Source organism: Chiloscyllium punctatum, chromosome 39 (genome assembly GCF_047496795.1).
Source record: "Chiloscyllium punctatum isolate Juve2018m chromosome 39, sChiPun1.3, whole genome shotgun sequence".
Lineage (NCBI taxonomy): Eukaryota > Metazoa > Chordata > Chondrichthyes > Orectolobiformes > Hemiscylliidae > Chiloscyllium > Chiloscyllium punctatum.
This window is the reverse complement of record NC_092777.1, coordinates 35,579,265-35,592,277: the sequence shown is the minus strand read 5'-3', so window position 1 is coordinate 35,592,277 and position 13,013 is coordinate 35,579,265. Positions and strand designations below refer to the sequence as shown.

At 39.9% G+C, this 13,013-nt stretch overlaps 1 protein-coding gene across 3 annotated transcripts in view; it reads right to left on the bottom strand.

The window, feature by feature from the left end:
• Nucleotides 1–13,013, bottom strand: part of LOC140463954 (septin-9-like) — a 299,673-nt gene that overhangs the window by 237,836 nt on the left and 48,824 nt on the right. Inside the window, exon 1 of one of the 3 annotated variants that reach the window (XM_072558450.1) lies at nucleotides 1,661–1,793. The exons of the other annotated variants lie outside the window; for them this stretch is intronic. Coding sequence (XP_072414551.1) covers nucleotides 1,661–1,700 — 40 coding nt within the window. The 5' untranslated portion in view covers nucleotides 1,701–1,793. Of the gene's footprint in view, nucleotides 1–1,660; nucleotides 1,794–13,013 lie in introns of those variants that run through there. 3 annotated transcript variants of the gene reach the window in all.

The window sequence follows — 13,013 nt, the reverse complement described above, 5'->3', positions numbered from 1 at the left end:
CAGAAGAGTGCAACAGCAACTAATTTCATTTAGAAGATTATGTAATATCATTAAATGGAAAAAAAAAGCTGGAGTGCTTTACAATACTATAATTCTGCAATGAAGTCAATCGCTAGAAATTACATCATTTTCTATATTCATTAATAAGTGTATAGCATTTGCATTTCATTTTCTGTACTCTTTTCACACAAGACATTCCATAGGTGTGACCACTGGTGCCATCTACACTAGACTGAACAAAAATTGATAGCAACCACTCTTCCCTATTGAATTACATCAACAGTCAGAACATTGTAATGATATTGTGAACCTCAGTAGTGTAGTCATTTCCATAAAAAAAAAGACTTCCTTCCTGTCTCAAGACCACATCCCTTTCTATCACCTAAACTGCACAATGTGACTTGAAAATGATAATAAATTCAACATTCATAATGATAGTTTGGCAGAAGGAACTGGTTGGTCATTAGATATGGGCAGGGGAAAGGAAGAAAATGAAAACATAATACCAGCAAACAGGGAATAGCAGTTTGCAAATATTTAATGGACACAATCATACCTAGAAGCATAGACTTTGCTGCAAGGCAGCCTCTGCTTTCTCATCAATACAGAGCCTAATCAACATTTCCTCCTACAGTCACTGCTGGTCTAGAAGCTCCAAGTTCACATTATGACCTTATAAACAGAAAATCACTGGCACACACATTTCTGTATAAAATGGTAAAACAAATGCTCTCATTCATTCCAAAGGGTTATCAAATTTCTTGGCAAAGTACTTCACATGACCAGACATCATTTCCAACCACATATAAGCAGGACTTTTATTCCACAGTCAAGTAATTGCATTTGTAAAACAACTTTTAACTTTAGTTAAGTTGAACTGAATACCTAATGTGACAAATAGTTGCCCTCCCACTGTTAAACTCAAGAAATTAAGTATTATATGACTGCCTTTTCCTACTGCAGTGATTTATTACCCATTAGTAAAGTAACAAAAATGTTCATACGTTAATATGAAAAGCTTCAATGAAGAAAGGGAAAAATAAATAGTACAAATGACCGATATTACTTTTATGGAAAAACTTGCAATGAATAGTCAGAAATTCACTGCTTCAGCCACTGTCAGCTGTCAGCATTGTCTCACTCCCTTCCTTATTTGGAACACCATTCCATTCATATTAAGAACTATTTATCTAACTTTTTGTAAACTTATCACCAGTCAGACAATACAGAAAGAGACACTTCATGCCTTTGTCTTTTTAAAGAAACAAGTAAATTTCTTGAAGTTTACAAACTGCAGTGCTAAGCCTGTGGCAGAATTATGAGCAGCACATTCCTCTCTGCCCCCAGTACATATCGTCGCAGTTTAGACATTGAGGTTAATTTAGAAAATTTAACTTGTTGCTGTTGACAAAGCTGATAAACAATTTGCTGATACGAAAAACAAGATATGGATGAAAAAGCTTCATTATTCCAACAAACGGCATACCATTTTTGAAAGCTCCAAGTCTCAATGATTCCAGTAGGAAGCACAAATGAAAGACAGACACTGTCTGCTCAGGAAAGGGAATCGTAGCCAGAAAAATACAAACTTCAGATGGAGCAATTGCCATAGTTCGTGCTGAGTACTTAAAATATTAAACTAAAGATTTCAGTAACCTACCTGAAATTCTGACTCTGTCCATCACTACAACAAACAGCATTTACAGTAGTATCCACAGCAATATTGTTTATCTTATCAAGAGTTGGCTTTCTGCAACTGTCTGTCTGACACAATTTCTTCAATCTGTGCAGTCATGAATGCACCATATTACCACATTACCATGTGCTGATCATATGTTTGTACCACACACTAAAGCAGCATTGTCAGCTTGTGGCTTAAAAACTGAGCACGTGACTACATTCATAAGCTTAAAATAACCTACCAGAAGGAGGCAACTGTACATCCTAAATATACGTCTGCATAATAATTCTACTGATAATCATTTTTAAAAATAAAAGTATTTGAAGTGCTCAGATTCAATTACCAAGTGGACTGGAGCTTAAAAAATTATTATAGAATGAATTGGAACACCAATGAAGCATTTACTTTGGAAGAAAAATTTAGTTTATATACTTCTATGAAATTGTTTCAGAACGGAATAACAATTATATTAACCAAAACGAGTGGGAGCATGATCCTGAGCTCCAACTGACCGGCAGGAATTCTGGTGAAGTTTTAAAGCAGGAGAAACTCAAAGCAATCAATAAATGCTTCAGGAAATATAATTGCATTACAGCTTGCATCACACAATTTTTCCAGTCTTGCTTTTCTCAATAAAATATTCTGCATTTGCATTTTAACTCAGCTTTATTCGCTTGCAGTATTGCAATTGGAATAGGGTAATTAGAAATGGTGTCCATACACATTAGATAAGGAGGGGTGGAGTTGGGGCGTGGTCATTTAAGAGTGTCAGCTGGCTAGCATGGTTCAGAGACTGAATGGACCCCATTCTCAGTTGCAGTACTTCCTGAAGGGTTTGCCCAATGACTACTCCTCTACCGATCAGCCACATTTTGTTTTAAATCACTTGTGGGACATGAGCATCATTGACTGGCCCATACATATTATCCGTTCCGAGTTGTCCTCGAGAAGTTGGTGGTGTCACAGTGCTGGTCCTTTTATCAATTTATTGTGCCCTTGAGTTTTTTTCCAGATGGCGTAATTGGCCAAGCTCCAACTAGGCTGGGTTTGAAAAGTTTATTGGGGCCCTTTTTGTTTGTCCCAAAGATACAGATAATGCTTCTGGTCTAAGGCTTTCATGTATTGAAAAAAAAATTGGTATAATCAAAGGAGAGTGCCCAGCTAGCTGTGTAGCTAGTCTTCATTTAGTTTAGAGTTTTTGATTTAGTTGAGTAGCAGTGTGTGTGAAGAAAGGCTGCTGGGGCAAGTCCAGCCTGCTACTCACTCTCTCGAACGTCAAGCCTGTAAGTACTGGCTGGTTTCATTTTTACTCTTTGTGCGAAGGGATGTTTTTATTGGGCCTACTGGGTGGTATGGTGGCTCAGTGGCTAGCACTGCTGCCTCACAGCACCAGGGACCTAGGTTCGACTCCAGCCTTGGGCCACTGTCTGTGTGGAGTTTGCACATTCTCCCCATGTCTGTGTGGGTTTCCTCTGGGTGGTCCGGTTTCCTCCCGCAGGCTGGGTGAATTGCCCAAGGTGGTGCATTAGTCAGAGGGAAATGGGTCTGGGTGGGTTAGCATTCAGAGGGTCGCTGTGGACATGTTGAGCCGAAGGGCCTGTTTCCACACGAGAGGGAATCTAATCTAATAAGTTATCCATTATTCTACTTTCTGTTCTTTGTGTTTCATCTTGTAATTTTGCAAATAAATTCTGTTTGTTTAAAACTTGGCAGTCAGCTCAGCTAATTCACTCCAGGAATGTCCACTATACATTTAAATAAAACAAATAACAAAGTTACAGTCTGGGCTACCTGCTTAAAAATGTTTTGAGGGTTTCAGGCCTGGTCCATAACAGATTAAGGGCTCTTTGTAGGATTTAAACAACAAGTGGTAGGTGTTAGTGTCTTTTATTTCAGGCATTGATTTGGATGGTTTAAACAGCGCTTGGATAGCGATGGCTCTTTCAGTCACCAAGGAGGTTCTGAAGGAGGAAGAAATGACCTTGGGAGTTTTACAAAGGGCAAATAAGACCAAGCTGTAGAAATTAGTAGACAAGCTGGAGTTGAATTTACCTCCTAACGTGAGGAAAGATGAGGTGATTGCAACAGTAGCTCAGCATTTAAGCTTGCTGGAAACCCTGTCAAGATCTGTAGAGATAGCTAAACTTCAATTGCAAATGAAGAAGCTTCAGTTTGAAGCAGAAATGAAACAGTTTGAGTTAAGATTAAAATCAGAAGAAAGAAAGAAAAAGAAAGAACAAAGGGTTTTAGCAGAAGAGAAAGTAGCAGAGAGAGATTTTGAACTTCAGAAAATGACACTTAGGAAGGGAAGTCTGCTGAAAAAGGATGGAGATGAAGAATGAAGGTAGGCTTAGTGAGGAAGAGAGTGAGGATGAGCAAGCCCCTGGTAGTCAGCAGCTTGGTGAGAAACTGTTTAAGGATGTTCAAACATTGCCTAGATTTGATGAGAAGGATGGAGAAGCCTTTTTCATCTCATTTGAAAAGTGGCTAAACAAATGCAGTGGCCGGTGACCACGTTGGTTTTGTTGATCCAAACCAAACCTGTCAGTAGAGCTAGTGAGTTATTCACATCACTCCCAGAGGAGGTACCTGGGGAGTATGAAAAGGTGGAAAAAAAGCTACCTTAAGTGCTTATGAGCTTGTACCAGAAGCCTATAGACAACATTTTACAAATCTAAGGAGGGATCCTGGTCAGACCTATATTGAGTTGGAAAGGATCAAACAAAGTATTTTTGATAGGTGGATAAGCGCTTTTAAAATAGAGCAAACTTACAATGCTCTTAGAGAGACAAAAATTCACTGCCTGACGGAGTGTGAGCTTGTGGAAGAGCAGAGATTTAAAACAGCAAGGTTAGCAGCTGAAGTGGCTAATGATTATGAGCCGGTTCCTAAAACACAGTTTGGCTTCCAGAATTAATTTCAGTCCATGAGGGATAGAAATTGGGGCAAAGAGAAATCCTCATGTGGAAAGGGAAAGGTAGATCTCAATGAAGATCATGAGGATAACTCACCACAGGGTAAAAATGAAACCCTTGAAGGGGACAAAAGAAGATAAAAAGCGCTGTTGTTTTCATTGTAATAAAGTGGACCACATGAAATCACAGTGTTGGTGGGTTAGGAAAAAGCCAGATGTAGGAAAGATCATTCACATTGGCCAGGAGTAACAAGTGAAGAGGTTACAATATTAAAGAACACAGGATCCTCTCAGTCTGTGATGGAGGAGGAGAAGATATGTATTCCTGAAGGACTATTGCCAGAAAAGATATTGGTAACAGGAATTCAGGTGAGACAAAATGTGCACAATTATTTAAAGTGAGGCTGGGGTGTGGAGAGAAGAGTGGAGAAGCTGTTGTAGGAGTACTGGACAAACACTCAGCTCCAGGAATATGTCCTTGTGAATGATATAACTGATTCACCAGTAGGCATGTCATCTACTGTGGTTGAAAAGCCAGCGGAGACTCAGGTAACTGAAACAATGTGGGATTTTACCCTGGAATCTTCCCCGAGTGTGTAGTAATGAGGTCACCATGTCACCAGTTGAAACAAGAGAGATTAAAGGGTATAGATAAGGAAGCTGAAGGGGCATTAGCAGAGACTGTGTTTGGTTGGGTAGTTGAGACAAAACAGGAGCAAATAGATATGCAATTATTTGTAGCACTGACAACTTAGTGAATTACAGCAGAAAGATGAAACTTTAAAGCAGTTATATCACAAGGCATATCCAGGGAAAGAATCTGAATGTATCCCTGAGTGTTATTACCTGAAAAATAATGTCTTAATGATGAAATGAAGACCATCACACATTCAAGCAGATGAGAAATGGGCAGAAATTCAAATCGTATTGCCAGTGGAGTATAGAAAAGTGTTGCAAGTAGCAGATGAGTTATCACTTGGAGGTCAATTCAGAGTAAGGAAAACACAGGCTAAAATACAAAGACATTTCTACTGGCCTGGACTGCACAAGGATGTAGTTAAATTTTGCCAGATATGTCATACATGGCAGGTAACTAGAAAACTACAGGCAGTAACCTGCAGCTTTAATACCTGTTCCAGCTTTTCACAAGCACCTTAATTGCTTGCGTATGTCCTCTACCAAAAACAAAAAGTGGGAATCAGTATTTGGTAACAAAAAAAAAATGGATGTATCGACTACATTTCCAGAGGTCGTTCCATTACACAATGTCACAGCTAAAAGGATTGTAGAGGAATTACTCAAAAGTTTTCACTAGATACAGGCTACCGACAGAGATACAAATCAGATCAAGGGTCAAATTTCACATCCAAACTATTCAAGGAAGCTATGGACAGCTTAGGAACAAAACAATTGAAATCTACTGCGTACCATCTAGAATTGCAAGGACCTCTAGAAAGGTGGCATCAGACATTAAAGACCATGTTGAGGGTTTATAGTCAATACTATCCAGAGGATTGGGATAAGGGAATTCCATTTGTACCTTTTGCCATCAGAGATGCACCAAATGAATCGACCAAATTCAGTCCACTTGAATTAATTTTTGGGCATGAAGTGAGAGGACCAATTAAAATTGATTAAGGAGAAGTTAGTAAGTCAGAAATCAGAGACCACACATTTGGATTATGTGCTAAATTTTAGAGAACAATTAAATAGAGCTGTAGAGTTGGCTAGACAGCATTTAAAAATATCGCAGCATGCTACAAAACAGGAAGTAGACAAGAAATCAAAAATTCACCATTTTGTTATTGGGGATAAGGTATTAGTGTTACTTCCAGGAACAGGTGAACCTTTAAAAGCAAGGTTTAGTGGACCTTATCAAATCAAAAGGAATTTTAGTGAGGTGAACTACTTGATAGTGACTCCAGACAGAAAGAAATCTCTGAATGTGTCATGTGCTTATGCTCAAAAGGTATCTTGACAGGGAAGGAAAGCAAGAGGTGAAGGTGTTAATGATTACAGCACAGAAGGAAGAACCAAGTTCAGAGGATTCTGAATTGGACAATCCTCAAATCAAATTGGACAATGACTGAGTTGTCAAAAATTGGGTTAAATTATTGGAATACCTTCCAGAGGGAAATCAAAATGACCTGAAAGAGTTATTACTATCACATGGGGAGATATGTGGAAATAACCTGGGAAGTACTAACCTAGTTGTGCACGATGATGATATGAGATGCTGTCCTGATCCAGTAACATCCTTACAGGCATAACCCTCTAAAGTTGGCACAGGTTCAGAAGGAGATTGAACACATGCTCCAAGGTGACATGATCAAAGTGAGTTACAGTGACCGGAGCTCACCCATAGTAATGGTGCCAAAACCAGATGGCACCCAACAGTTGTGTGTGGACTATCGCAAAATCAATGCAGTTACAAAAACTGATGCACATCCAATTCCGCAGTTGGAATATTGTTGAAAAGGCAGGACAAGTAACTTACATTTCTAGGTTGGACTTGTTCAGAGGCGACTGGAAATACATTTGTCAGAAAGAGCAAAGGTAATTTTGGCTTTCGACTCATCAAATAGACTGTATCAGTTTAAAATTATACCATTTGGAATGAAAAGCACTCCAGCCATATTTCAGACACTAGTCAATAAAGTAATTGCCGGATTATCCAACTGCGTTGTGTACATCGATGACCTGGTGATTTTTAGTCACTCATAGAAGGAACACTTACAGCATTTATCAGACTTGTTTGATCGACTTTGGAAGGCAGGCTTGGTGGTAAACCTAGCTAAAAGTGAATATGCCAAAGCCCAAGTCACCTTCCTGGTCCAAGCTATTGGATGCAGACAAATGGCACCACGGAATGCGAAAATGAAAGTAATTGGGGAATTTCACATACTATCAACAAAACGAGCAGTAATACGCCTCCTGGAATTGAATGCATTTTATCGAAAGTTCGTGCTGAATTTTAACAGTGTGGCTGCTCCACCAACTGACTATTTAAAAAAAGGCAAGAAATTTCAGTAGGTAGCAGACTGTCAGAAAGCTTTTGACAGCCTGGAGACTGTGTTAACCACTGCCCCAACATAAACCATACCTGATTACGCAAAGACTTTCAAGATGGCTATCGATGTGAATGATGTGGGTGTTGGTGCTGTGCTCCTGCAGGAAGGCAGCAAGATAAAAAGACCTATTGGGTATTTCTCCAGGATATTGAACATTCATCAGCAGAAATATTCAACAACTGAAAAAGAGACCTTGATCTTGGCATTGGCACTAAGCATTTCAGTGTTTATGTCACCAGCAACGCATCTGAGACAATCATATACACTAATCACAGCCCATTGAAATTTGTGGAGAAATTTAAAGCACAAAAATGCCAGACAGTTTAGATGAAGCCTGTTATTACAGCCATTCAGTTTGAAAATTGTGCATGTAGCAGGTTGAGAAAATGTCATTGTTGATACATTATCGCGACTCAAATAAGATGGAAGTGTTCAGTGGTGGGAGAACCACAGGCAGAATCAGAATGTAGTTGTGCATGTTGCATGTTACATGTTTATAGTCAGTGAATGTATATGTGTGCTTTAGAGTACTTTAGATATCGATGGTTCTTAAGAGGGGAGGTGTAACAATGCTGGTCTTTTTGCAAGGTTACTATGCCTTTGTATTTCTTTCCCAGAGAGGTAGTAATTGGCCTGGCTCCAACTCGGCTGAGTTTGAAAGGTTTATTGGGGCCTTTTTATTTACCCTTAAAAGATAATGCTGCTGGCCTAAGCCTTTCATATCTTAAAAAAAACCTGGCACAATCAAAGGGGAGTGGCCAGTTAGCTGTGTAGCTAACCTTCATTTGGATGAGAGCTTATGATTCAGTTCAGCAGCAGTGTGGGAGAAGAAAAGCTGCTGGGCCAAGTTCTCTCTAACTTCAAGCCTGTAAGTCCTGGCTGGTTTCAGGTTTACTCCTTGTGCTAGGGGATGTGTTTCTTGGGACTGTTGCAAGTATTTTCGGAACAGCCTTATTATATCAGGAAAGTCTGTCAGAATTTTGGATAGGATATGTCATTCAATATTCTATTTTCTATTCTTAGTGTTTCATTTTGTAATTTTGTAAATAAATTCTGTTTGCTTAAAACTTGGCACGTCTACTATACATTTATTAGGATGTTGCCTGGTATTGAGGGAAGGTCTTTTGAGGAAAGGCTGAGGGACTTCAGGCTGTTTTCATTTTAGATAAGGAGGTTGAGAAGTGACTTAATAGAGACATATAAGATAATCGGAGGGTTAGATAGGGTGGATAGGGAGAGCCTTTTTCCAAGTATGGTGACGGCGAGCACGAGGGGGCATAGCTTTAAATTGAGGGGTGATAGATATAGGACAGATGTCAGACCTAGTTTCTTTACTCAGAGAGTAGTAAGGGTATGGAATGCTTCGCCTGCAATGGTAGTATATTTGCCAATTTTAAGTACATTTAGGTCATCATTGGACAAGCATATGGACGTACATGGAATAGTGTAGGTTAGATGGGCTTCAGATTGGTATGACAGGTCGGCGCAACATCGAGGGCCGAAGGGCCTGTACTGCGCTGTTATGTTCTATGTTCTTACCTAAAACAAATAGCAAAGTTATAGTCTGAGCTGCCCTCTTGAATGGTTGCATTCCATGTGCTGTAAGTTGACTCACAATGCTCTTGAGGAGGGAATTCCAGGATTTTGACCCAATGCTATTAAAGGAACACTGACATATTTCTAAGGCAGGATGGGGCATGTGGTGCGTGGCTTAGAGGCGGCAGTGCTCCCATATATCTGCTTTCCATGTCCTCCTTGATGGAAGTCTTTGTGGGTTTAGAAGGTGCTATCTAAGAATCGTTGGTCAGTTACTGCAGTGCTTCTTGTAGAAAGTACACATTGTTGTATATTGGTGTACAATATCGATCATGGAGGAAATTGTTATGATGCCAATCAAGTGGCTGCTTTGTCTTGGATGGTGTCAACAGTCTTGAGAGTTGTTGAAGCTTCCAGCATCCAGGCAAACGGTGAGTATTCCGTTACACTGTTGATCAGTATCTTGTAAATGGTGGATAGGCATTGGGGAGTCAGGAGAGCAGTTATCCTCCCAGTTTTCCTAGCTTCTGCCGTGCTTTTGTAGCAATTATGTTTGTGTCTAGTCCAGCTGAGTTTCTGGTCAATGGCAATCCCAAAAATGTTGGTAACAGGGATTTCAGTGATGATAACACAATTGAATGTTAAGCAGTGATGATTAGACCATCTCTTATTGGAGATTATTATAACGTGGCATTTATGTGGTACAAGTGTTGCTTGATTCTCTGACAGACAGAAAACCTTATGGTGCCTTATGGACGATGAAAAACTACCTTACAAATCATATGGTAGAATGTAAAGTATAAACATTGTTGCTAGTAATGAAGCAGAATAATGTATTCTTCTAACTGTATATTATAAAGAAAATAGAGGACACTTAACATGCTTTAAGACAACACATGCTGAAATGCAAGATTAAAAATTTAAATTATTAAACCATTTGTCATGGTGCTTGAAAATTCCACAATTCCATTCTAACTTCTAATGCATCTGCACATAATCACATTAGCAATTTATTTTAAAAAACAAACATTTTAAGAGTGTCTTCCCAGTAAGAATCGACACCCTCCAAGTTCTGTCTGTCCCACTCATTACCTTGGGACAGGAAATAGAGGTGTTCTACAGCTTATTGTCAGAGGGCCAAGGTCAGAGTCACACACTATTTCTCAGCAACATTTATTCATCCTGTCAAGCACCCTCCTTGATGGGAATAATTGACATTGCATGGAGAAATAATGCACTTTGTTCTTCTGCAGTACTGGAGATAATATAATGCAATCATATTACAAGGGTGGAAATGCTCAAAACAATTGAACAATGAAAATGATAAAGGGGAATATCTTTAAAATCACCTTCCAACAATAAAGTTTGTGACAGGCTCAGGAGTACAACTATTTATAATATGGTTATCAAATAACAAAATAAAATTAACAATGTGTTGTGTTTCTATTCCTCCTACAGGAGATTTTGCTATAATGCATGTTTTGCAAATGCAAAATTGGGGACACAGTTTCTAAAGCGTGAACTTTTAAAGAGTGTTGGCTGTAACATGAGTAAATCGCCAACAATAAGCGCTATTTCTAAATTGCAATTTTAATATAATGTGGGGTTGCACAAGAATGCATTGCATTGTACAATAGCTATCTATATTTCTGTCTTCCTCTCTTCCCCAGTATTGTTTGCACTAACAATCTGAATTGCATTATTTATTCAAAGCTGGTTGCTTTGTCTTTTAGAGAATATTGTGCTGGAGGTTTCATCGATTATATATTGTACCATGGAATAGGAGTGAGCAACCTGTCTGAAGAGAGGCCCTGCATGGAAGCTAGAACCTTTCTCTGGAATTGAAGGAAAATTTGAACCAGATCAGCCTTACCTACATCCTGGCTCCATTACCATGGTATCATTGATTGAAGCTAATAAGATGCCAATTCACCTGTTCTTGATGTTCAAGATGGCAGCAGAGTAGCAGGGCTAAGTGCAGAGCCTGTTCACTCCTGTCAGGGCCATGGCTCCACTCCTATTCAGGGTCACCCAGCAAGCAACAGCAGGCTCCAGGCTGACTCCTTTGGCCTGGACTCTCAGCCCAGCCAAGGCTTCAGCTTCACGGTTAGGCTTAGACACCTGAAGGAGCGGTAGCATTGATGAGGGGGATGGTGGTGAACCCAGACAGCTGATGACTCGCAGTATCTAGAGTTGCTCTGGACAGAGATCAGGAGGGATGGAACCCAGGCCCCATGGCTCTGGCTCAGACTCCGACATGGTGGAGTGGTGGTGGTGGAGGCCCCTAACTGAGAGCCCACAGCCCATTACAGAAACCCAGGCCCCTGTTACAGAGACTTAAGAGCCAAAAACAGAGGCTGTGACCAATATCCAGCACTGACTGGAGAGCTGGCAGATGAGAAACAGGAAGGAGAGAGGAAGATGAATTCTAATGCAGTAAAATCTTGCATTATATTCAGTGTTTCAAGATGGCAATGGAGCATGACGACATTTTGCATGTAACAAAAAACCCCCACTATTTCTATATATATGATGGTGACAATAAATCTATGGTCTACAGCATGAAAAAACATAAGGAATAATGGAAAGCAAAAGATAAGATAGTTCAACTTCCTTATGTCTAAGGAACAGCAACTGAAAAAAATATGAGGTTTTATTTAAAAAATCTTTACTTAGATACATTTACTCGGACATTTTTTCTTTTCCCACATCTGGAGAAGTTTTGCTGCTAGTGAGATGGAAGAGTTCCAGAAATTGGTGTAGAATTGATCACCATACCATCACCACCCAGCTTTCACCAGGGTGGATAGCCCACTTGCATTTCAATCATTTAATTAAGTAATGGAGACTTTTTGCATACTAAACATCGACTTGATGTGCCAATGAAGAGATGATTGAGAGAGTTAAAAAGGCATTTGTGAACCACTTACAACACAGAAATCCCCAAACTGAATTAGCCAAGAACTAAGACTAAGACTATAATTCACCAGGCTCCCTAAACCACATACACAGCAACATGCATTTATTTAGTATTACTGTCAAATTGAGAAGGCTTTTTTCAGTAAAATTGAAGCTCTCCAGCCACAGGCACTGAGAGACTACTGTTCAAAGCATTTCCTCTATTGGAGTGTGAGCACTTTTTCTTAGGTGATTGAAGTTCCTTCCATGTAGTTGTCAATCTGTTAAGGATTTCATTTGCTTTGAGTTGCCAACCTTTAGCACAGGAGGGAGGATGGCAGATTCTGCAGCAGCACCTTACATCTCTTGTGAGGGACGAAAGCAGAGGCCACACCACCAAGTGCTGCAGAATCAGGAGTAACAGCACCAAATCCCTTCTCCACAGCTACATAACCTTACAAATGGCAAGGGGATTTGACACCAAGTTTCAGCTGGAGAGAGAGGAAATGTCCAACACAGAGACTACAGGCTGAAGATCAACTCTTTCAATGTGTCTGATCACAAAGGGGCCAAGGTTTTTATGGCAGGTTGCTGCTGCTCTTATGGATTTCTTTGAACAAGATTTCCTTCTTAATAGAGCAGATAGGCACACATTGCTTGCACCTACAATTGTGATATTGTTGGAAGTGTTCTGTTGGACCTCTGGGTTCGCCTGAGAGTGTTGCTGCATTTTGCTACTGAGCCAATGAAAGTAAGATTGATCAGATGCTGAAAAGAAAGCCAAACCTATGCCATGTCCTCTGCTATATTCCACACTAGTGAAGTCCTCAACTGCTCTTCTGAAGCAGACCCCATTAGTAATCCAACCCTTGGGAGCAAACCAGCCTTTCCCAATGGTCTGCTTGCTGTGGGC